Source organism: Carcharodon carcharias, chromosome 3, assembly GCF_017639515.1.
Source record: "Carcharodon carcharias isolate sCarCar2 chromosome 3, sCarCar2.pri, whole genome shotgun sequence".
In the NCBI taxonomy this organism is placed as follows: Eukaryota; Metazoa; Chordata; class Chondrichthyes; order Lamniformes; family Lamnidae; genus Carcharodon; species Carcharodon carcharias.
Genome location: NC_054469.1, coordinates 232,387,058 through 232,412,523, shown reverse-complemented (window position 1 = coordinate 232,412,523; position 25,466 = coordinate 232,387,058). Strand labels below are relative to the sequence as shown.

The window sequence follows — 25,466 nt, the reverse complement described above, 5'->3', positions numbered from 1 at the left end:
TCTTCAGCTTTGTGCACAGGAGAGCCTGCTGCACCTTCACCTTGAGGGTGGTGCTCCTCCCTCTGATGAGCCAGGCACCTCAGTCTCATTCCTCTTCTTCTATGCTCTGTAAGCCATGAGACATACTGCGAGATCAACAGGTCCCATGGTCCTGATGTTCTCCTCCTGCAGGATCCAAGGGAGAGAGATGCATGGGTTAACATGTGTGCCCTAAGAACCTCTCTTGGTTAAGTCTCCAGCTGTGTCTCATGGCCCCTTCACGCATGCCAGAGTGTGCTGGCCACCACTTGGACGACCACTGAATAATGCGGTTCACGGCTGTCTGAAACCCCACCCACCTCTGCCCCGCTCCACCTGACCATTTGGCAGCAGCTTTGGCCACTTGACTGCATGCAATGCTCTCAGCTCAAGTACAGGCATTATCCTAACCCACACTGCAAGGCTGTGCTGTTAGCTAGAACCATGAGGGATTCCTGTCCAAATGTGAATAAAGGCATTGCAAGGGTCTCTGAGTACCTCCACCAGTGACTGCTCTATGGCCATTTTTTGCAAGGGGCTTCTACTACTTGCCCAGTTGTCCAATTTATTCAGTAGCCCCCTAAAATTTGCAGTCTGCACCCGAGGAGTGAGACATTCTAGGGCATTTGGTGGCACATTCATACTTTTGCTTTGCTTGAGTGGACAGAAATGCTTCAAAGGCTCGACTCCAAGCATGTCAATGGAGCTGCTGAATGGTCTCGGCTGAAGAATGCTCACTTTTGACAAGCTTTTCCATGTGCGTGGCCACTTTCCTCACCAGCACCACAACTTCCCACCACACCCCGGTATGTGCTCGTGTACTTCTATCAGTCTGTGCTGCTTTTCCCACCCACCCTCAGCCTCACCTGTGCTGGAGCCCTTGCCCAGGCACCACACTGAAAGCCAGCCAGGAAAAGGCAACTTGACTGTGCCACCCCTCTGATGTCCTATGGGCAATCCTCCTGAGCATTGCACAAGGTTGTGTGCACTCACCTCCGAGTTCTCCTTGAAGTTCAGCTCACCAGGTGGAAATGTGGATCGCCACTGACAGGCAGAGCAAGCGAGCACAAACTGATTTCACGACGCCGTAAAGCCATTTTTGGCCTTTTTGCCATCCAATCACCCCACCAAACACACCCGCCGCCAACACAAGTAGAAAATTCTGGTCTTAGTTAGAAGGTTGAGCAGTTAAGAGAAAGTGATACACCTTGTTTTGGTCCCTTGCTTTACCCCAAGGTCATCGCTGTGAACAAGCAAATATTTCCATAAAATCCTCAATATTTAGAAATTCGTTTCCATGTTTTTAAATATATGAAATTCCTCAAGAATCAATAGTGGTTCAGTTCAGGAGACATTGATTTCTTTTCTAATTGGCATAGGAACAATCAAATCTGCCCGCATGTGCCATCTCCAAGATGTTTCTCCATGAGGGGTTCATAACAGAAAAACACTAATATCTTTAACTAAATTCATGCCTGAAATAAAAGTCTGTATCTGTGCTGTATATTCTAAACAGTTTCTTTAGAAAGAAACCCAAATCTTGACAGGATTTCAAATAATGTTTATATATAGCTTGCAACAAGGGACATTTTACAAGCTACACATACTCAATGCACAGGAGTGATTGAAAGCTCTTTAAGAGGTAGTAATGTCCAGTTAAATCACAAGCTTTTGAGACAGGCTGAAATGAAGTAAAAACACTAATAAACATGAGTATTGCTGAAGAGACATACTTTTTGTTGAAACTTTTCATCTTGCGCTCATCAGGACAATTCACAAGAATACCAAACGTAAAAGGGAACAACAATTTATACAATATGAGAAGAGAATGCTGATTGGCAAGTGGACTCAAATTGGTAGAAGTGTTGCCATGGAGAATGCACCAGTTGATGGTGCATGTCAACTACTGAGCATTGTTTGAAATTTAAACCAGGAAGCTCTGACCAGGTTGAAGCTGCCTGGTTTAACGAACATATGAAACAGAATGGTAAATTCAATTATTTAATTTTGCAATGTGCATTTTGTTTTATTTGCTTAATTTTATTTTGACATTTAAAAACTTCACATGGCACACACCATGACAGAGTGGATGTGGAGAGGATGTTTCCTCTTGCAGGAGAATCTAGAACTAGGGGGTCACAGTTCAAAAATAAAGGGTTGCTCATTTAAGACAGATGAGCAGAATTTTTTTTCTCTGAGGGTCATAGGTCTTTGCAACACTCTCCCTCAAAAGACTTTGAATATTTTCAAGGTAGTGTGAGATAGATTCTTGATTAACAAGGGGGTGAAAGGTTATTGGGGTAGGTGGGAGGTTACAATCAGATCATCCATGATCTTATTGAATGGCGGAACAGGCTTGAAGGGCAGAGAGGCCTACTCCTGCTCCTAATTCATATGCTTGTATGGCAGATTATTCCCAAAACCATTTTGAGAGATTCAATTCTGTCATCAGCAATTTGGATTGTTGACACAATCAAGGCATAGGGATTTGCAACAGAAAAAGTTGGCAAGTGCAGCCAGCCAAGTGAGAAGAGAGTCGGGTTTTCACTTAAAGGTGCTTGCTGATTAGATTAAAAACATCAAATCACATTTCTGGTAGAAACTGAATTTTTGGGTACTAAATGAAGAAAACATCCATGTGGAGTTGCTGCTTTGGTATTTACTCCACAAAGTAGGGAACAACAATTCATTTAGTATCTGCATTCTTCATCGGTTATTTGGTTTGCCTTGTGTGGAGTAGTTTCTGTATTCAGTGGCCCAAGGTGGTGCACTCTCCATACACAAACAGGATTTACAACCAAAGCTCTTTTCACAAGCACAAAATTGGAGAAGATTTAAATTGAAGCTGTGTTGTGCACATTAAAATACTTCAGGTTCACGGAAAACCAATTTGAGAGGTTTGACCGTTTGCTTAGCAAATGGTCATTCTATCAGGACAGCGCTTACAAATAACTTTTCTGATCTAATGAAAGTTCCATCAGCTACCAACCATAAATACTCACATTCCTTGCCCCTTTGGAAGATTCAAAACCTCATACGCTTCATCGATTGACATTGAAGGTGGCTTCTTTTCCACTTCTCTTTTCCAAGCATCAAGAGTGTCTTTAAGCAATTTTACCTAAATACAGGAGGCAAACACAAACATTAACAATTCCCATATTTTTGAATATTTCAGTTTAAATCCACATACTCACTGAAGCAAGATCTGTTCTATTATTAGTGCAGTGCTGAAATGATGACAATTATAAATGAAAAGTACATTAAATTTGGAAGGTTGAAATACTAATCATCCAAAGTAGAAAATCTCCTGCTGCAACTATTTTTATTGTGCAATGTACATAATGCACTATTAACTGGAAAATGGAGGACCATTGATTTTAGGTATTTAATAATTTCAAGAATGCACTGCAAATATTTCATACCAAAAACCCAGATATGCCAATCAATTCAGAGCAATTTTTTTTGTTCAAGTAATGGAGCTTCTATACAAAATGTTGTAATTAAGTTGGTACATGAAGTAAAATTGTGCCAAGTCTTCCAAGTGCCATGTGTCTCAATCTCTGACCAATTTTACTTGCTACAAACCTCCTACCCATGCAAGTTGCATTGAATTTAACCTGGATACACTAAATAACTTGGATATATTTAAGTGTACTTTGATTGCACATAGATCCATAGGTTACTGTTGCATCACAAAGCTAAGCAAATAATTACAACCTTATTTGGAGGTGTAATCCATTGAACTACTATAATGCTACCACAGGCAGATGCCACTGTCAACATCAGACTTCAGTTAATGGGCTGTAGCCGTGCATCATGCTTTACAAACCAGATGCTCAATTTGTTTTACTGGATCTGATACTAGACTGCAGTCAGCATATGGCTCGTCATATCCAAATCAAATTAAAATTTGTTTCAACATTGCAGGGAACATAAGAAACTGAAAAATTTAAGTTATCTGGGGTTGCAGAGGCTCACACTGATAACTAAGAAAAAGGGAAATGGTTCAGAAGTAGATTGGCTCCAAAACATTGTGGAAAAAGAACACTGATGGGATGCAAAGACAATGAAAAGTAGTCTCAATTTTCTCAACTGGAAGATGCATTGCTAAAGTGGTTTACTCAAAGGAGGACCAGCACCCTTATCAGTGGTACTAAAGGTGGAAAAGGGCAGCACAAATCTCCTAACCCTTGGGACCACTGAAGATAATGCAGAGGTGGCACTGGTTGCTGCTACTGTTACAATTTTTGGAAGAGGCATGGGACTGATCTCTAAACGATCAACAGTGAAGTCAACTATCACACTGATGACCAGCATGCCAGAGCTCCTCACATTATCGAGCAATTTACTGTTCAGAGGGTTTGTTTATTTTTACAACTTTGTCCCAAAAAAAAACTTTTAAGGTGGATAAAATTCAGACAGGATCAACGGCACAAGCATATTTCGAGATTTTTAAACCTGTCATCATAGGGGGATCTTGCAGCAATTTGTGAAAATACTGCTATTCAGTTAAATGCAGCTTTCAATGGGTTCAAGTCAAAAAAATAAAGGAGCTGGTGAAGGGGTACAATGGTTGCGCTCCCTAGGGTTATGCAATTGTAGAATTAAAATTAGACAAAGTGGGCACACTACAAGGAATAGGAAATATCTGAAGTAGACTTGTAATTTGAAACAAGACCTTCCAGTTCTTTAAATGACAGCAGTGGTTAGGATGAGGAAGTCCTCATTTTTAATCAGCAGCTCTGTGCTGTTTCGAGAATGTCTACACTATCATATGAAAGTCATTAAAAGGCTTGGATAAGAATAAAATTTCACAGTTGCCCTGGAAATTTGATCAGTCAGAATAAGACCAAAGCAGGAAGTTTCTCCAATTAAAGTTAACTGGCTTGGTCACTTGAAAAGCATTTGGTGTTTTAATGCAATTAGAATTGCGTATCTGCTCTCAAACATGACAGACTAGGCATAAAAATGAATTGTACCTCTCAAACCCACAAGCTCCATTAGTATGAAGGGAAAGGGTACCGACATCTTGGGAATACCATTATCACCATCACACACCATCCTGACATTAACATAATTGCTGTAAAAGTCATAATCCTGGAAGTCCCTAGCAGCATTGTGCAAGCATTCTCACAACCTAGACCACGGCGGTTCAAGGTGGCAGCTCATCACTTTCTCATAGATAAATAAGGGTGGGCAATAAAAGCCGTGCTAACGATGCCCACATCCCGAGAATCAGAAAAGGATCAGTTGTATCAAATCTAACGTTGCTATAAAACATTTCCCATTTGCTAATGTTTTATGGAGAAAATTATGCCAAAATTTGCAGTCACCATCTTGAACAATTATGCATAAAGAGAGTTATTCTGTAAGCTACACAGTATCACGTAATAAGTTGTGTCAGTTATTAATATCAGAAAAACTTACTGGGTCTTTAATAGGCCAGTCAGGAAAACGTGTTGCATCACAGAGATGCTTAAGATAGTAGATGTTACAGAAGAGCTCATTCTCTAGTTGGGGATAGCTGATGGCAGGAATAGGGCAATATTGGTACAATGCTCTTGTGTTACTTTGCAGGCGTGGAGTAAAATCTGCTAAATGGGCAGCAATCTTCTCAATCGTTAAACGCCTATAGGAGAAAAAAACTGACTGGTTAAATTTCAGACATCTTAATTTTCATCCACAGTATTTCTTCCATAGTTAAATCAGGTTGACCAACATATTCTACATTCTAAAACAAAAGAACTACACATGCTGGATATCTGAAACTAAACAGAGAATGTTGAAAATGCTCAGGTAACATTGGCAAAGAAAAATGTTAGCTGGAGGGTTATGCTAAAAGATTAACAGTTGTCCTTTCTTTACAGGTGCTGCCATTCTTTGAAAGTATGCTAAAAGCTTACAGAATGTGAAATGTTAAACAAAAAACTGTTTTATAAATTTCAGACTCTATTTGAAAGATGCTAATGTCATGTAACGTGACACACCTCATTTGAGATAGTCCAAAACCACATCAAACACTTCCAGGTCAGGCGCAGTATAGTTACTTGAACTTAAACTTCCTCCACAATGCTGAGCATCAAGGTAACAAGAGCAGCTCAATTGCAATGGCTTTACACTACTCTCATTTCAGCAGCCATGAGGCTTCAGATTCCACTTTTTTTTTTAAAGTTACTAAATTAGAGGCAGTTTTGTAAATTTGGTGACACTAGGATTTGTGTAAAACTGCCTAAACAGATTTCAAATTGAACCTTTTTGATCAGCAGACAGTTAACTGTGCTGGCTTATCAGCTCTATTTGAATTCAAACTCCAGGGGTGAAAGACCAAACCTAGTATGTTTTTAAAGTTTACTGCTCCTCATCATACCTGAATGGCTTCTTCTTTCATAGAACAGATTTAACATTTTTTTAAAAAGTGACCTGACCAAAAAAAAAACTGCTCAAGAATCTGAGTGTTCTGGACAACATGGCAGTATTCCACTGCCTCAGTGCTCATTTCAAGTACTCACAGTTTGAAAAAGATAACTTGTCTGGAAATTATAGGTTTGAGAGATGTTAAAATAAAATGGCTTAACACACTAACATACAATGGCAGATATTACATGCATTATAGGAAGGTGGTGTTAGCCTAAGTTAGAAACTCAGACAACTGGTCAAGGCAATACAGCGGATATTCCTGTTATCGAAGCTGTTTTCCAATTAGACAAGGCAGGACAATAACTTGCAGTTATATAGCAGTTTAACATAGTAAAGCAGGGCTATGCCTGCAATTAACCATAATACGTGCTTAAGTTAGAGCAAGTAATAACAATCGATCTTCCCTACTTCTGAGTTGATGGATGCGACTGCAGGTTTGCTGGGTTTGACAAGATTGATAAAATGAACCTCTTACCCATGCAAGAGGAATAGATTAGATTAGGAATGCGGGATGTATATACTTGTGATTATAAAACTAAGAATAACAGTAAGCAAGTTAGAGTGGGGACAGTAAGAAAATTACTGAACAAAAGCAAGTGAATGCCACTTAGCACCAAGAAATGTGTCCTTGTAAAGCACAGTTTAGAAAGGTTCCAGCTATTTTCCCACCACAAGTAGGCCAAAAGACAAAGGGTTACATGACATAGATGGATCACTACAGAGTAAAGAGCTAGAGCATCTGGTGTAACTGTACAGCTTGGACTTTGGACACTGAAGGTCACCCCCTGCATATTCATAGTTCCATCCAGCAAACTGACCTGACAAGTTATTCTAGGCTCATAGTGCTTGCACATTCAGAAGCTAAATAGTTTTCTTGATAAACAATTTAGATTATTGGGCATATTAATCAGAGTAACTAAAATCTCACCAAAGTTACAAATTAATTCGTCTCACTCTGATGGGACTGCATCAGGCACAGTTTGATATTTGGCCTTCCTTATTTGTAAAATGCCTGGAAATATGCTCTCTTGCCCTAAACACTAGTTTCTAAAATTTATTTTCAAAGCTTAAAATTTGCAACGACAAGTTCAATATATTTATAATAGATTAGGAAAATGTGGATTAGACAGCAGGGAAGTTAAGCTACTACCTCATTTCATTGCTCCAAATTGCTTCTGGAGTGTCAAATTCACCCAGGAAAATCTCCGAAAATTTTTCTGGCTCATAATTTTCTAGGTAGCAGACCATTGCTTCAGGTAAAATGTGTCCCAGGACACTCCGTTGTACTAGATCTTGTCCTATTACCTGCATAAAATGGAGATAGAATAATCGAATGTTGCATTTGTCTTTTTTTGCAAAGCTTACAATTTGGTTTAAACCTTGAATTGTGTTGAAATGTCAGAACAGGATTAACCTGTTCATTTACAAATGGTGCTGGAAATTGCAATCTCCATGATAAATGCATGCATTCAGTTACTGCCATGACCAATATCATGTTTGCATCTTTTCAAACTTGCCACATTAAGACTTATGTTCAATAGACAAAAAGAAACAGTTTAATATTCCTGACTGCATTAACAGAAAATATTGACTATGAGAAGGAAGGTCAGCCAAAAGCCCAAGGTCTATATTAGGAACTCACCTGGCCTTGACTAAAATGTGTCCCAGGACACTCCATTATACTGGATCTTGTCCAGGGAATAGAATCTTTCAGGATTATGACACATGTGTAATAAGTGTCTCCAGCTGCTTGGGCTCAGGATTTCCAAGCTCGAGGGGCAGCTGGAGTCACTATGGAGCATTATGGAGGGAGAATTCAGGATATTAAATGGGTGGCCATCTGGAAGAGTGGAAAGAGGCAGTAAGTGCAGGGGTCTCCAGGGTGTGTGCCACTCTCAAACTAGTACTCAGCACTGGACACAACCTTTAAAAAGGAGTGCAGTCCAGACCACGGCACCAATAGGCAAGGGACTGCACAGTGTAAGATGGGAGAATAGCAAAGAAAAGAAATACAGTTGTTCTAGCAGATTCCAGAGTTCGGGGACAGACGGACATTTCAGTAAACATCATGAGATCCACATGGCATGTTGCTTCTGTGGTGCCAGAGTAAAGAATGTCACAAAGAGGGTGCAGAATATTCTGCAGGAGGGAGTGAACCAGAAATTGTGTATTAAGAATTATACAGAAATTATCTGTACCAATAACATAGGACAGCTAATGTGGTCGTACAGTGAGACAGTCAGGAGTTAGGTAGGAAGTTAAAAGCTTGTATCCCGGGATTACTCCCGGTGCCATGGTAGCGAGAGTAGAAATAGGAAGATAGGGAGGGTTAACGTGTGGCTTGAGGCATGGTGCAGGAGGGAGAGCTGCAAATTCTTGTGGAACTGGGAGCAGTTCTGGGGCAGGAGTCACCTATTCAAAAGTAACAGGTTGCAGCTCAACAGGACTGGGACCAATACCCTTATGGGGAGGACCACAAGTGTGGGTGGGGAGGGTTTTTGGCAATGGGATGGGTTTCAGGATCTAGATGCAGAAAAAAGGAATAAGGTACATAAAGGAGTGAGTTGGATAGCACCACAGAAGGAAATAGCACCATATTAGGTAGGAGGTCAAGGAGGAATACATAGACAGGTTTAAAATGCATGTATGTAAACACACACGCTGGTAAGGTTGGTGAGCTACAAGCACAAATAACCATGTGGTAATATGATGTCGTGGCAATAATGGAAATGTGGTTTAAAAATGGTTTGAGGACTCATGGGTATCCACAGGTTCACACTAAAGTTCAGCTTTGGTGTCAAGCAGAAACTGGTAATACAAACGCAGTCTTAGAAAGGCTATTGGAGATGCGATTTGGTTAACCAAATTAAATTAGCCTTTATGTTTTTACTTGTGCTGGTAAAAGAAGAAGTGCACAAAACTGGATTTTCACCAGATAGTTAAAAGCATTATGCAGCATAAAGCATTACATGTTGCTAAGGGTTTCAAATAATGAGGGCCTGTAGAAAGCCAAGTTTTATATTGAGGCACAAAGGCTAGAAAATGAGGGAAGCCGAACTCCCAAGATTATTATTTCCCCTCATAACAAACTAGCTGATACCTTGAAACATGGAGATTAAACACGGACGGGTTAGGCATACACTGCAGACATTCCAACGCTTGAACAGACGCAAAACCGCCTTCAGAGCAAAGTTAAGTTATTTAAAAACAGGAGAGAGAAAAGTTGCTTGAACCTCTAGCTGAGCCACAAATACAAGGGGCTTCAGTTTCTGGGTCACTATTTGCAATTTATTTTATACTGACCTCTTCTGATCTGAATGCCTGTTTCAGATGAGTATACTTCAAAAACCTGAGAGACAAAAACACAGTTTCATAAATTTGCAAACCAAACCAAAAATGTATGTGTAGACCAGTATCTTTTCCCTCCAGAGGAATGTTTGTTAATGCTCTTACCTTGCAATAGGAAGTACATTGGAACCTGTGTACATCATTATAAAGAAAAACACACCAGTCAGGTAAAGACGAGGTAACTGTGGGTTGTCTTGCATCACATGGTACAACAAGTTGGCAACTTTCTCAACCAGAATAGGATCAAAAGTAACTAACAGCTAAAACAAAAAGAAGAATTAGTGATTCAATGTGAATCGGCAGTCTTCCAGAACATTAAATTTCCTGTCACAATGTTCATCTCATCCGGTTGGGAACAAAAATACAAAATGATGGATTTGTTTCAAAAAGCACTGTGTACCTGAACAATGTGAGAGAGGCAGGTATTGTCTGTAAGCAGCCGCTTAATTCTGGGTAAGGGTCTGATGATTGCATTGCCCTGATCCCTGAAATATGGAAAAATCTTCAAAATTTTGAAGCATAAAACGGGGTTATTACATACATCGTCTAGAACTGTTACTTTACAGCATCGCTTAAAAATAGAAAATTTAAGCTTAAAACGTGCTTTCAAAGATATCTAACTAGAAATATTAAATTCTTTAGCTCTCTTTTGTCATATCGATCTTTGGTTTTCAAACCTTGGTAATACCCAGAAGTTGATGCCTATTTCTATTACTATTAATTGGTAAACAACCTGCTAATTTTCCCACCACTACTGGTGCCAGTGCAAATGTCTGGTTCATTATCTTTTTCTGCCACCGCACTAACAACAGAGCTGGAGATATTTATTGCTAATTTATAATTCATTTCATTTTTGTCTAACTTTTCTACTTTCACACTGATTGACTTCACCCCACACCTCCCAATTCTGCCTAGTGGCAGTCGTTCCATTCCTCTTGCCTGTTTTACTTTTTACCTTATCAAGGGGCTCTCCAGCGTCCACTGTCAACATGTAAGGTTTAATCATTGCATCTCCTTCACACCTCCCTTACCGTCCTCAGAATAAAACTACCCTCCATACTGCAGAGAGGTTTCCGCTCACAGACATTATGGCTACCCTGACCTAGCTCATCCCAACGATAAAAAGCGAAAAAAGCTCACGCAAAAAGAAAACACAGTATTCAAAAGGAGACCTATTTTACAGCCATTAGAGCAACCCACCCTAAACCTCAAAAGAACGTACGTCAAGATCCACAAAAGGAAATACATTTGTTCACCATTCAGAGGAATCCAGAACCACACAACACAGGTAAAAAGACGTTGAAATGGACTGAGGGTGGTGGTAGACAATATCACAGGAGACCATTCACATTTTATCCCAAAAAAAGAGACACCGCATAACTTTAAAACCAACGGGGCATAATAATCAAACATCAATTGGGTTTTCAAAGACAGTGTGACATCTACACTTAGACAACAGAACATGCCACTTTAACAGAAGGAAATCACAACATTCACAAACTCCAAGGAACTCCAGGGAGAAAATCAGATCATAGAAAGATGCTGACGACAATACGAAACCCCCTCAAAAAATACAGATATAATCAGGTGTGATACACAAGTCAAAAGGCAAAGCTAAAAATACATACATTAAAACAACACACACAAATCTCACAACAAAACTGTGACCACTGCCATGCAACATCTACTAGTGTTTTATGACTATGCATTAGCCCAGACAGTTTGAGGTCAAAGACATTAAGCCCAGGAAGACATTCAACCCATCATAACTGTACTTAGCCTTTAAACTGGAAGTGTCCTCTCCAATTGCATTTTCATGCTATAACAGCATTTGAAAGGAAATTGGATAAGTATTTGAAAAGGAAGGATGCAACCATAATAGCCAGTTTTGGCACTCCACATTTCAATAAACCAAGATCTCTTTCCTTTATTCTCCTGGCATTAGCTGTGGCTCAATTGGTAGCACACTCATTTCTAAGTCAGAAGCTTCTGGACTCAATTCCCGCTCCAGTACTTGAATACAAAAATCAAGGTCAACATTCCAGTGCAGTACTGAGGGAGTGCTGCACTGCAGAAGGTACCTTCTTTCTGATGAGAGGTTAAACCAAGGCTCCACCTGCCCTCTCAAGGGACATAAAATAACCCATTGCATTATTTTGCAGGGCAGTGCAGTTATCACTGATGTCCTGGCCAATATTTATCCCTCAATCAACATACAAATACAGATTATCTGGCATATCACATTTGTTATTGTAGGAGCTTGCTGTGTGCAAATTGGCTGCCACGAGTCCTACATTACAACAGTGTTTACACTTCAAAAGTGCTTCATTAGTTGTAAAGAGCTTTGGGGTGTCTGGTGATCATGAAAGGCACTCTATAAACGCAAGTCTTTTTATTCCTTTCTTTCTACTGATTAGTGAAAGACCGTTTCAATGGGTTGACAAATCACCATTCCAAAAAGTTTCCATATTTTTAAAATCTCTATTAGATCCCATTAACCTCTCTTCCAGTGTGAAAAGCAACAAATTTTAAGCCTTTCTGAATAGCTGTAATCTCTCATTCCTGGCAGCACTCTAATGAATCTGTAACCCTTCTCACAGCTTAATATCTTACCTATAAATGGCATGCTTAGAGCAGCATTCGATACACCAACTGATATCTTCACTAACATTTTGTATTAGTTCAACACCACTTCCTTGCTTTTATATTTAAATCCATCAAGTAAAAAAACCCAAAATATAATTTATCTTGATGGGCTTTTCAATTTATACTCAAATATCTACACCCAGGTCTCTGCTCCATCACTCAAAAATATCATTTTAGGATATATTTATGTCATTATTACTTCCCATTTCTATGCACTGACTTATCTTTCCCCTTCATTTATGCCCTCCTTCATTCTTAACCAGTTTACCATTTTGCACACCCAATTTGATATCACGTAACTACTGTTATCATTCCTCCTGTGTCTACGGCCATTTGTATAAATTATTTTGATAACCAGTCCCATGCCCTTGTAAACAAATTCTTTAAAATAAATGGCAAATGGAAGACACCTTGGTACCTGCTGGGGTAATATTCACACATGGTAATAAGCATGTTAAGAATAAGAGTAGCAAGGTCAGTCTCATTCAGCACAGCCTGTCCATGGGCTAATAGACACCATTTCAACTGCGGAATTGCCTGCAGTGCCCGCCAGCCATCCATGCCCTGTGCCCAGCAACGGGTCTTTGGCGTCAACACACCCTTTTTCCAGAATTCTTGCATCTAGGGCAGAAAAGATACACTTTAAACCTGTGGCAACACAAACACCAAATGCTGATGAGCAGTGACTTAAATTTAGGTTTATTTATTTTGAAAAATAAGCAATACATCTACATATCCAGTTGCATGAATAATTCAGGTGGCGGGGGGGGTGGAGAGAGAGAGAGAGAGAAGAGATGGAGGGGATGGTGGGGAGAAGAATGGCTTCACGAGAACTGTTTGATCACTTCAACTGATTCTGTTGTGGATTCCTTACGTTTATTTCCTCGATAGTTGACAGTGGCTGAAGATTAGCAGTCGAGGACTCAGCCAGACCAATAATCAACTGAAATGAAAGCTGCTATCAGGAAGTTTAAATAGCTAATCCAACAATACTGGTTGCAATTATGAGGCCAGCAATTTTGGATTTCCAGATTAGTCAGCCAAGCTATGACAATTTACCTGATTTTCCCCTCATTTTGGGGTTTGAGGGGGAGAGAGAGAGAGACTTCAAAGAAAGAAATTAAGTAAAATGTATTCACCTTCACTGAGAACTCCATTTCTTCTTTCCAATGTGTCCATGTTGCTTTTGGATATAATCAATTCCCATAGATATTTATAGACTGAATACAAGACAACTTTGTTTCTCAGTTAGTCCAATTTTGTTGCAGCTAGTGCCAAGAGGAGCCAGGTACTTTGGCTGGGAATTTACTTACTTTCAGAATCAGCACAGCAACATTTACTTTGACATGTACCGAGAACACCCAAAGGTGCTGTACATCACTGCACTTTGATGAAGATGTAAAGAACTTACAGCAAATAGTATTAAGTTTAGATAATTGCTATGATAAAGGTATATGTTAACCAAGAATCATTTCACTAGAACATACCTCTTCAAAGCTATAAGGACCAAGTCTCTCCTTGTCTGCATTTCCAAAGTACCATTCTTTTTCACTCTCTCTCTTCATATCAGGTGCTGCTTCAATAACATTGCTCTGAAATTAAGTATAACTGGCATGATTTCTCAAATATTTCAAATATTCTCAAAACATGTTTGCAAATGAGCCAGTCATACATACCTGCAATGGAACAGTAGCTCTGCTAGTATGGAGGTGTGCCAGAGTAAGCAAATCCACAAGGATTCTCACTCCAGTGGAATCCATGATCTCCTTAACATTTTTCTGTAACAAATTATAGGTTCTTGGTATTCAATTTAATGATTTGGGTTACAGTTCAGTTATACAACGTCACATTAATTAGGTTTTCTAGTAACTTGCACAAAAACAATATCCAGGTGCTGCTTTTTACATAATGAGCCAAGTAACATTTTTGAAATTTAAATACTTTCTCACCTTGTTAAGAATCAGTTTGTTTAGAAAGAGAATTAGTCTGTCTCTCTCCAGTTTGTCTGTACACTGCAAAACACAAGATCAATGTCGGCTGTGATTTACTTTGGTTGAAATCTTGATTACCATTGTGAAATAAAGCTTAATTGAAACATTAGGTCCTAACAATTACTATGGATAAAGCATCATGTTTAAAATGGTTGCTTGTTTAAACTGTTCTGGTAAAATTACTTAATTTAGAAGTAGATTGTTGCGACTTGTTCCATACAGGCTATTCACAAATTAAGCCAAATGAGCTCAGGTGGGCTTAAGAAAATATACCTTGGCCAAACTGGAATTGGCTAGTTTAGTCTTAAACTCATTTAAGTGTGAATTACAACAATTGATGATTGATTTTAATTACATAACCTAAATAGCCAAGTAGTTATGGTACTGGGTTTATAACCTCAAGAGTTCAAATCTCACAATGGCAAACAATGTAACTTCAGATGAATAGGAACAGATAGAAACATATTTTGCTTGGCCTAAATAGCCAAGTGGTTATGGTACTGGGTTTGTAACCCCAAGATCAAGAGTTCAAATCTCACAATGGCAAACTATGGAACAATGTGACTTCATCTGAAACAGATGGAAACAGGTTTGTACTCGAAAGAGTATCAAAAAAAGTTCAAATCTCACAATGGGAATCAAGAGTTCAAATCTCACAATGGCAAACTATGAAACAATGTAACTTCATCTGAAACAGATGGAAACAGGTTTACTCAAAAGAGTATCAAGAGTTCAAATCTCACAATAGCAAACTATGAATCAAGAGTTCAAATCTCACAATGGCAAACTATGAAACAACGTAACTGCATCTGAAACAGATGGAAACGTGTTTGTACTCGAAGAGTTACATAACCTATTACTAGGATGTTCAATCGCAACAAAGGCTTAGGAACAGTTACGACATGGTATAATACATAAATATAGTGACAACAAATAACTTTAGGAATGTGGCAACAACAATTAATTCATTAACCAAAATTAGTGCAGGGTTGGGGGCAGGGATGGTAGAAGTCAAGGATTTATAGAGTACTGTATTTATGAACTTCAGCACACCTCAAACAAAAATTAACTGATGCTGTATCAAAAGCAATTAGTTTGGACCATCTGGTGGACAATCTAGCCAAGCACTTGGATCACTTTTTGCTCCCCTCTCAAGACGTGAATACCCATCATTTTCATGTCACTTTCAAAGCAGACATTGTGGGTTTAGGCTTCCTGCTTCTCTGTTATCCTTCACATTCAAAACTTATGATACATGTCAAATGAAATTTAGAGACCAGTGGGCTAAGGCTGTCCTCTCTTATTGCTCAGGTTCTATATGAGAAAGTTGGTATCTTTGGCCTGGTTTCCTCAGCACTGACCCTGGGAATGATCCCAGGCACAACAGGAAAAAGAGTAGGACAGCATAAAGGAACTCAGGAAATTGAAGACGAGCTAAAGGTCAACTTTCTAGTCTTGCATAACTGAAGCTCAACAGTCTTATTTAATGGCAACCAGGTAAAACATGTCCAGATAATTTCATCTACTTAATTAGATTTTAGATAAAAACAAAAAAACTGCGGATGCTGGAAATCCAAAACAAAAACAGAATTACCTGGAAAAACTCAGCAGGTCTGGCAGCATCGGCGGAGAAGAAAAGAGTTGACGTTTCGAGTCCTCATGACCCTTCGACAGAACTTGAGTTCGAGTCCAGTAAAGAGCTGAAATAAAAGCTAGTTTAAGGTGTGTGTGTGGGGGACGGAGAGATAGAGAGACAGAGAGGTGGAGGGGGGGGTGTGGTTGTAGGGACAAACAAGCAGTGATAGAAGCAGATCATCAAAAGATGTTAACGACAATAGTACAATAGAACACATAGGTGTTAAAGTTAAAGTTGGTGATATTATCTAAACGAATGTGCTAATTAAGAATGGATGGTAGGGCACTCAAGGTATAGCTCTAGTGGGGTTTTTTTTATAATGGAAATAGGTGGGAAAAGGAAAATCTTTATGATTTATTGGGAAAAAAAAGGAAGGGGGAAACAGAAAGGGGGTGGGGATGGGGGAGGGAGCTCACGACCTAAAGTTGTTGAATTCAATATTCAGTCCGGAAGGCTGTAAAGTCCCTAGTCGGAAGATGAGGTGTTGTTCCTCCAGTTTGCGTTGGGCTTCACTGGAACAATGCAGCAAGCCAAGGACAGACATGTGGGCAAGAGAGCAGGGTGGAGTGTTAAAATGGCAAGCGACAGGGAGGTTTGGGTCATTCTTGCGGACAGACCGCAGGTGTTCTGCAAAGCGGTCACCCAGTTTACGTTTGGTCTCTCCAATGTAGAGGAGACCACATTGGGAGCAACGAATGCAGTAGACTAAGTTGGGGGAAATGCAAGTGAAATGCTGCTTCATTTGAAAGGAGTGTTTGGGTCCTTGGACGGTGAGGAGAGAGGAAGTGAAGGGGCAGGTGTTGCATCTTTTGCGTGGGCATGGCGTTGTGCCATAGGAGGGGGTTGAGGAGTAGGGGGTGATGGAGGAGTGGACCAGGGTGTCCCGGAGGGAGCGATCCCTACGGAATGCCGATAAGGGGGGTGAAGGGAAGATGTGTTTGGTGGTGGCATCATGCTGGGGTTGGCGGAAATGGCGGAGGATAATCCTTTGAATGCGGAGGCTGGTGGGGTGATAAGTGAGGACAAGGGGGACCCTATCATGTTTCTGGGAGGGAGGAGAAGGCGTGAGGGCGGATGCGCGGGAGATGGGCCAGACACGGTTGAGGGCCCTGTCAACGACCGTGGGTGGAAAACCTCGGTTAAGGAAGAAGGAGGACATGTCAGAGGAACTGTTTTTGAATGTAGCATCATCGGAACAGATGCGACGGAGGCGAAGGAACTGAGAGAATGGGATGGAGTCCTTACAGGAAGCGGGGTGTGAGGAGCTGTAGTCGAGATAGCTGTGGGAGTTGGTGGGTTTGTAATGGATATTGGTGGACAGTCTATGTGATAGACTCCCACAGCTATCTCGACTACAGCTCCTCACACTCCGATTCCTGTAAGGACTCCATCCCATTCTCTCAGTTCCTTCGCCTCCGTCGCATCTGTTCCGATGATGCTACATTCAAAAACAGTTCCTCTGACATGTCCTCCTTCTTCCTTAACCGAGGTTTTCCACCCACGGTCGTTGACAGGGCCCTCAACCGTGTCCGGCCCATCTCCCGCGCATCCGCCCTCACGCCTTCTCCTCCCTCCCAGAAACATGATAGGGTCCCCCTTGTCCTCACTTATCACCCCACCAGCCTCCGCATTCAAAGGATCATCCTCCGCCATTTCCGCCAACTCCAGCATGATGCCACCACCAAACACATCTTCCCTTCACCCCCCTTATCGGCATTCCGTAGGGATCGCTCCCTCCGGGACACCCTGGTCCACTCCTCCATCACCCCCTACTCCTCAACCCCCTCCTATGGCACAACCCCATGCTCACGCAAAAGATGCAACACCTGCCCCTTCACTTCCTCTCTCTTCACCGTCCAAGGACCCAAACACTCCTTTCAAGTGAAGCAGCATTTCACTTGCACTTCCCCCAACTTAGTCTACTGCATGCGTTGCTCCCAATGTGATCTCCTCTACATTGGAGAGACCAAACATAAACTGGGTGACCGCTTTGCAGAACACCTGCGGTCTGTCCGCAAGAATGACCCAAACCTCCCTGTCGCTTGCCATTTTAACACTCCACCCTGCTCTCTTGCCCACATGTCTGTCCTTGGCTTGCTGCATTGTTCCAGTGAAGCCCAACGCAAACTGGAGGAACAACACCTCATCTTCCGACTAGGGACTTTACAGCCTTCCGGACTGAATATTGAATTCAACAACTTTAGGTCCTGAGCTCCCTCCCCCATCCCCACCCCCTTTCTGTTTCCCCCTTCCTTTTTTTTTTCCAATAAATCATAAAGATTTTCCTTTTCCCACCTATTTCCATTATAAAAAAAACCCCACTAGAGCTATACCTTGAGTGCCCTACCATCCATTCTTAATTAGCACATTCGTTTAGATATCACCAACTTTAACTTTAACACCTATGTGTTCTGTTGTACTATTGTCGTTGACATCTTTTGATGATCTGCTTCTATCACTGCTTGTTTGTCCCTACAACCACACCCCCCCCTCCACCTCTCTGTCTCTCTATCTCTCCGCCCCCCACACACACACCTTAAACCAGCTTATATTTCAGCTCTTTCCTGGACTCGAACTCAAGTTCTGTCGAAGGGTCATGAGGACTCGAAACGTCAACTCTTTTCTTCTCCGCCGATGCTGCCAGACCTGCTGAGTTTTTCCAGGTAATTCTAATTAGATTTTAGTTTCATCCAAATGCAAGGTCCAAACTGAAAATACACTTCCCATATATAATCTAAATAAGGAAACCCAGTAAAAAGATGCCACATGCTGAAGGTAGAATGCATGTTAAGAACTATTTGATAATATTAGGTTGTTAGCAATAGGCATGTGATCTCGGCCTGCAAGATTCTTCAAAATGCCATCGACTGTCAAACAGTAACGTCTGCAGGGCTTAAGGAAAAAGCTGAAATGTTCAGCCAGGTTCCACTTGACAAATGATTTGAGAGTGTTCCTTGAGTTTTGCAGTCCATTTTACTTTGTCTGCAGTAACCTAGAGGTTGATCTTGATACAGTGATGCAGAGGAGGGAAATAAGCCTCTATGCACTGGTGTCACATACTCAAACCCAGAATCAGACCCCTAATTGGAATTAACACAAATTATTCATGATCTCTTCCCTCAAACCTCCCCCTATCCTGTTTGCATCCTTCCTGAGAAAGAGGTTGCATCCTAGAATGATAAATTGCGTAACTAATAAATTCACAAGTGACATAAAGTTTTCGCTGTGGGTAATTCATCATTCACTTCGCACTGAAGTCACCAACCCAACATTAGAAGTTAGTAAATCAGCTCAGTACAGCGTATAGTTTCAATTCAGAATCAGGACTTTCAGAGATGAAAAGGCACAATTTGAAAAAAAATCAGAATAAATCCCATAAAAAATTGGTATGAATAATTTTTCTTCTACTCCTGAAAGCATGGATTTTTCCAGTCACTTCAAATTCACATCATTTAACTCACTAGATGGAGCAGCATCCCATTGTTAATATATGCTGGGAAGCTGGCTGCCTGAAGCAATGCCATTAAAAGGAAACAAGCTCATTTGTCCCATCACTAGGGCCACTTATTTCCACCTCCGTAACATTGCCCGCCTGGCTCAGCTCATCTGCTGCTGAAACCATCATTGGCACTCAACTCGACTCAATTCCAATGCACTCTGGTTGGTCTCCCACATTATACACACAGCAAACTTGCAGTCATCCAAAACTCTGCTGCCCTGTTTTAACTCGCACCGAGTCCTGTTCCCCTCTCACTTCTGCAGTTACTGACCCATATTGCTTGAATGGGAGCCAAAGTCTGATTTTAAAATTCTCATCCTTGTTTTCAAATCCTTCCATGGACTCACCCCTCCCTGTCTCTAATCTCACCCGGCCCCATAACCCTCAGGTATCTGTGCTCCACCAATTCTGGCCTCCTGTGCATCCCGATTTTAATCAATCCACCACTGGGGCATTCCAGGTCCCAAGCACTGAAATACCCTCCCTATTACTCTCCACCTCGCTACCATGCTTTCCTCCTTTAACAAACTCCTTAAAGCCTACCTCTATGACCAAGTTTTTGGTCATCTGATTGAATATTTCATATGGCTTGGGTCAAGCTTTGTTTTATAAATGTTCCTGTGAAACACTTGAGGACATTTAATTAATGATAAAGGCACTGTATAAATATAAGCAGTTGAATGAAACCCTGCCATTGCACTGGCTAAGGACTGAACCTGCATCAGTCTTACCACGTGTGAGGCAAGTTCTTTCTCATCAATAATAAGAACAGAAAATGCTGGACACACTCAGGCAGCAAATTGTGGAGAGAGAAATGTTTCAGGTCATTGACCTTTCATCAGAACTGAAAGATGTGAGATTTCATAGCTTTTAAGCAACAGCCAGGAAAACAATTGGCAGAGATTTGTGATGGGGGTGGAGGGCTAATATGATTAAATGATAATGGCGTAAAAAAGATACTGAGTTAATAACAGAAGCAAAAAAGGGTCCCTTGCTCTCTAATACTGTTCCAGTAAAGCTCACTGCAAGCTAGAGAAACAACAACTCATCTTTCTTCAAAGCATTTTACAGCCTTCTGGCCTGAACATTAAATTTAATAACATTAACCACCCATTTTCTCTCTGACGACAGCTGCTGGTAATGTAGGTTGGTGCTGCCAGATCCACAAGGAGTGGAGGAGGTGCTGTGGGCAGGTGTTAGGGGTGGCCCACACTTCCAGGGTACTACCTGCCCTTCTTCAGTCACATTCCCATCCATGCTTACCTTCCTATGAATGCCAGATTTTCCATAGTTCCCTCCTCTTCTGTTATTCAAATATAACTATCAACATCTCCTATGGACCCATCTTTTGTTCCCTGACTGTTTCTGCTGTAAAGCAGTTCATCTCAAGCATCTTTCTGTTCTGACAAACGGTCACTGACCTGAAATTCTAACACTGTTTCTCTCTCCATAGACACTGTCTGACTTGCTGAGTATTTAAAACATTTTGTTTTTATTTCAGATTTTCAGCACCTTTAGTGTTTATTATGTTTAAGTTTGGTCAGTCACTTGCTTTGGTATTTAAAGGTATAAATATTGATCAAAGTTTCTTACAACAGCAATCAGAAAGGCAAGGATACAACAAATTTGTGTTACAGTGAAGTGCCTACATTATAACTATTGCCATACTGGCATGCAACATTGAATAAGACTTCACTAAAGAGCATTGTGCTAATGTGGATTCTAATTATCTGAACAATGGTGGACTGATTGTGTCACAAGTTAAATGGCTCAAGATCAAATCTTCCTCCTTGGCCTTAGTGAGCATTGAGTATGACTCAAATACATAAGACACAGGAGACGACAACCATCTGGCCCTTGGGGCCTGCTTTGCCATTCAACATCATGGTTGATCTCCTTTCCCAACTCTACCTTCACATCCCTTAATTCCCTCAGTACACAAAAATCAATTGACCTGTGTCTTGAATATACTCAATGACTGAGCATCCAGATCCAGTAGAATTCCAAGTTTGCAGCCCTTTAGTGAAGACGTTTCGCCTCGTCTTAGTGCTAAATGGCCGACCCCTTATTCTGAGACTGAGACAAGCCCAGTGCAAACATTTCTTCAGCCTCTACACTGCCAAGATCTTTAACAATGTTATATGCATCATTAGCTGTGGCAGCTTTCTGCTTCCTAAGATGATGGTTTGTGACATGCTTGTCAACTGTTAAGCATCACTTGGTGGGGCTCAGGAACCTCACTCTGACATGACAGTCTCTGCTGCATTTGCTGCAGAGGAAGACAGTGGACTGCGAAGGTTACTTCTCATTCTTGTAATCTGCTCAATCTGCCCTCATGGAACAATCCTCTCATACCTGGATCCAGCTTAGTGAACCTTCTACTGAATTAATATTGTCATTTTGGAGATTTCCAATGAATACTTATCTTTCTAGCTAAATGAAACTTCTGCTTTAAGAACCCCAAGTGTCTCTGTTTCAATTAATCATCCTATTCCATTAGGTATTTTCCTAGGACAGTAGATGGTCATGAGTTCTGCATCCTAACCTGCATAAGGTCGTGCACATCAGGACACTGCTTGGTGCACATAATACAAAGACAAGGAGGATTTTACTCACTCCAAGGAATTCACAGCAAGGCGTGAAATTCTTACAAGCATATGGCTAGTGCAATTAATCAGTTTACTTCAGAATCAGCCAGCTTAAAACAAAGAAGAGTTCCCAGTCTATGATGTTGATCACAAAGTTGGAAACCACATCAAGGGACAAGGTTCAGAACAAGCCTGTTATGTTGCTGGGGACACCACATAACTAGTCTTACCCCAGCACAACGAAAAGCTGTTAAAAAGGGACAGTGACCTAACGCTCGACTCATTTGGTTGCTATCTTATTTGCATGCTTATACAGGTAACAGTTTCCTTGATAATGCCATTGGTTTAATTCCTGATTTCAATTCCTTAAGCATAAACTCTACAACTTCCAAGTTGCAGAAGGTGCCACTAACAAGGACATTTCTAAGTGCTGCCACTGCAGGAAAAATGGTTAGAATAGATTAACTTTCTGCACAAGGAATCTAAGAAGACAAGAACAGAAAAAGGTTTCTTAAACTGAACGCTTCAATGATTTTCACTGACAGATTAGAAACCAAGGTCTAGTTACAAACTAAGGTGTTGTACATTGGCAGAACTTCCGTGAAGAGTCAGACCACGTAGTGATTGAGAAACTAGAAGTAGCCATCATGTCTAAAAGCATAGTAAAGGGACAGTCTTTATGACGTGCACATGAACTACCCTACCATATATGGAGGGGAACAGATGAATAGATTTCGTAAAACAGCTGAAATTGCCCTGTTTGAAAAAAACGTTTTAATAACATTTTGCAAAGTACAATTATACAAGCTAGCAACTTAATTTTTACTTGCAAAGTCCTAATGCAATAAGTACAACGTAGGTCCAATTTAACCCTCAGCTGCATAGTTTTGGCAGAGAGAAAATTAAGTCAGAGAAATTCCAAGACTAGCACAACTGTGGCTTTAATGCTACTGCAATGAAAACAGTTTTCTCAATGATACCAATTCTAAGTTCCATATGCAGCTTGTCTAAAAGACGTGCTTTGCTAACAAGAACAAAGTTCAAAAGATTTGTTGTGCTCACCCTGTCCAGCATTCCAACAATGTATTTAGTATCACTGAATGGTCCTATCTCCTCATAGCATTTGCCGTAAACAATGGTCAAAGCTTGTAAACATAAACACTTCATATTCACTTTAGGGGTAAGCAAGAAGCGATGATACAACTCATTGAAAAATTCATACCTGCAATAAATGCACACATTGAAAAAAGGTACATGGCGGGGGGGGAAATATAATTACACAAAAAAATCTGTTACATGGATTCAAGCTTACGATCTCTTGATTGTACTAGTTTCTTCACTTTCACCTTCTTCCAACAACAAGCGTAGATAATAATCTCCAATTTTGATCTCATCTGCAAGACACTCATACCTAACCTGAACAAAAGGTAAAATGATGGGTATCAGTGCTGAAAATCCCTGTACCAATTAAACCAGATTTACATACAACCACTCTTCTAACAGGAATGTGACACACAAGAAACATGAGCAAAACCAAATACATAATGGGAACAGCATAACACCCTTTATCATTCAGATGAAAATTCTGGACACTTTCATTATTTTTATCTTGGTTAATGGTATACTTTTGAGTACCACTGAAAACAGGAATGAAACTTTTGTCTTGCACTCATCAGGACATTTGCAAGAATACCAAATATAAAGGGAACAACAATTTATACTTCATGAGAAGGGTATGCTGATTGGTTGGCAACTGGCTCTGATTGATAGAGGCGTTGCCATAGAGAATGCACCAGTTAACTGATGACTGACAGTTAACTGACAAGACTTATTTAAATTCAAATTAGGCAGGTTGACTCTGTCTGGTCAAGGCATTGCCCTGGGGAATGAACCAGAGAATGGCCATCACCTATTTTGTTCAGTTGAAAGAGTCTGCAAAGAACAAGGCTCTGCACATTAATATATGCAGCTTCTAGCATGCACAAGTGTGCCACCCTGCGAGCCCAACTGATGATCTTAAATTGGTTGTCAGTGTAATTCTTAGCGCACTCAGGATTGTTTAGCAAATGTTGTCCAATCATGGAATCACATCTAATGTTGGACATTGTGTTTTGAGTTTTGCAAGCACAGGCTGGTTTGGTACAGTTAGTTCCTTGCTTGTTGTAAACAGCCAAAGGGACATGCTGTTTAATATGATCCGCCAGTCTTTGGGACATACACCACACCGGCACAGAAATTCATATATCACATTTCTCATTTTTAGCTTGATGACAGGTCCTGTTAGTGGCAAACACCATTACTAATTTTTGGTTAAGACTGATTAAATACAATAAAACAAACAATTGCATTTTAACAGCTTCAACTACTAAAACCACTTTCTCTTACTTCAAATTCCTGGTGATTCCAAGAGATAACACTAGCAATGCCCAGTTCTTTGTCAATGTTAAAAGCCCTCATTTCTGCCTCAAATGCATCTCTTAATTCTTCTCTTGTTTTGTAATTCCAGATTAAATTAGATTTGGCATGATCCACCTGAAATCTGCAAGGATCGAAAAAAGCTTTTATTTCAATTTGTTTGCATTAGATTCTTATAAAATTTAGAACACTTATTAACTACATTTAAGTATCATTCCATACAATTAATGTATCAAAAGATAACCTAACTACAGAACCGATATACACTCTGCTCCATTTATAGTACAGCTGTACAAGATATGATGGGAGTTACTCAATACATGAGGAGACACAAGTTCTCAAGAGTCTCTGAAGCATCTTGAAAGCACCATGTAACATCGCTCACAAAAATACCCTAGAGGAAAAATGTTTCAATGAAGTTCACAGTTTCCCTATTGGCAATATATCGACACTAAACTAGTGCTGCCGTGTGGCCCACAGTCAAACAAGTTGATACTGATTGTTCAGGCTCACGTGCAAACCACAAATTCAACAAGACACTCATGGGAGCATATTGCAGTATTAGCCACAACTTCCCAGGCAAGTGCCTACAGTGGGGAAAACAGCAAACATTTCAACTGTTTATCACCCTTAATACGAAGGAAAAAAATGAAAATAACACTTCAAAATGCAATAAGGTCTTACTTGTAGTAGAAGAGGTCCCAGTTTGCTTCTATTTTAATCCTTTGTCGCCTTTTTCTTAATACAACAGGTTTTTGGTTAGGATTCTATAAATCAAGAAAACAATCTTCTTTAAAATCATAACATTGATTCAAATAATATTGATGCCTACAGCAAACAAGGTTACAACAATTTGTGGAAGCAGATTACAGAACACAAGAAAGCTCTAATACTCCATTTTGGATGTT

General features: G+C 40.4%; 1 protein-coding gene across 7 annotated transcripts in view; it reads right to left on the bottom strand.

The window, feature by feature from the left end:
- Positions 1-25,466, bottom strand: part of LOC121276119 (dnaJ homolog subfamily C member 13) — a 142,378-nt gene that overhangs the window by 55,545 nt on the left and 61,367 nt on the right. For all 7 annotated transcript variants that reach the window (XR_005942609.1, XM_041184108.1, XM_041184107.1 and 4 more), the window contains 14 exons: positions 25,243-25,325; positions 24,529-24,682; positions 23,456-23,559; positions 23,206-23,365; positions 14,379-14,441; positions 14,106-14,207; positions 13,917-14,021; positions 12,848-13,050; positions 10,184-10,268; positions 9,889-10,043; positions 9,739-9,784; positions 7,586-7,740; positions 5,446-5,647; positions 3,021-3,136 (listed from right to left, as the gene is read on the bottom strand). Coding sequence is in view for 6 of the 7 variants with exons in the window: in XM_041184108.1 (XP_041040042.1) it covers positions 3,021-3,136; positions 5,446-5,647; positions 7,586-7,740; positions 9,739-9,784; positions 9,889-10,043; positions 10,184-10,268; positions 12,848-13,050; positions 13,917-14,021; positions 14,106-14,207; positions 14,379-14,441; positions 23,206-23,365; positions 23,456-23,559; positions 24,529-24,682; positions 25,243-25,325 (1,733 nt within the window). In the remaining variant the exon portion in view is untranslated. The remainder of the gene's footprint in view (positions 1-3,020; positions 3,137-5,445; positions 5,648-7,585; positions 7,741-9,738; positions 9,785-9,888; positions 10,044-10,183; positions 10,269-12,847; positions 13,051-13,916; positions 14,022-14,105; positions 14,208-14,378; positions 14,442-23,205; positions 23,366-23,455; positions 23,560-24,528; positions 24,683-25,242; positions 25,326-25,466) is intronic.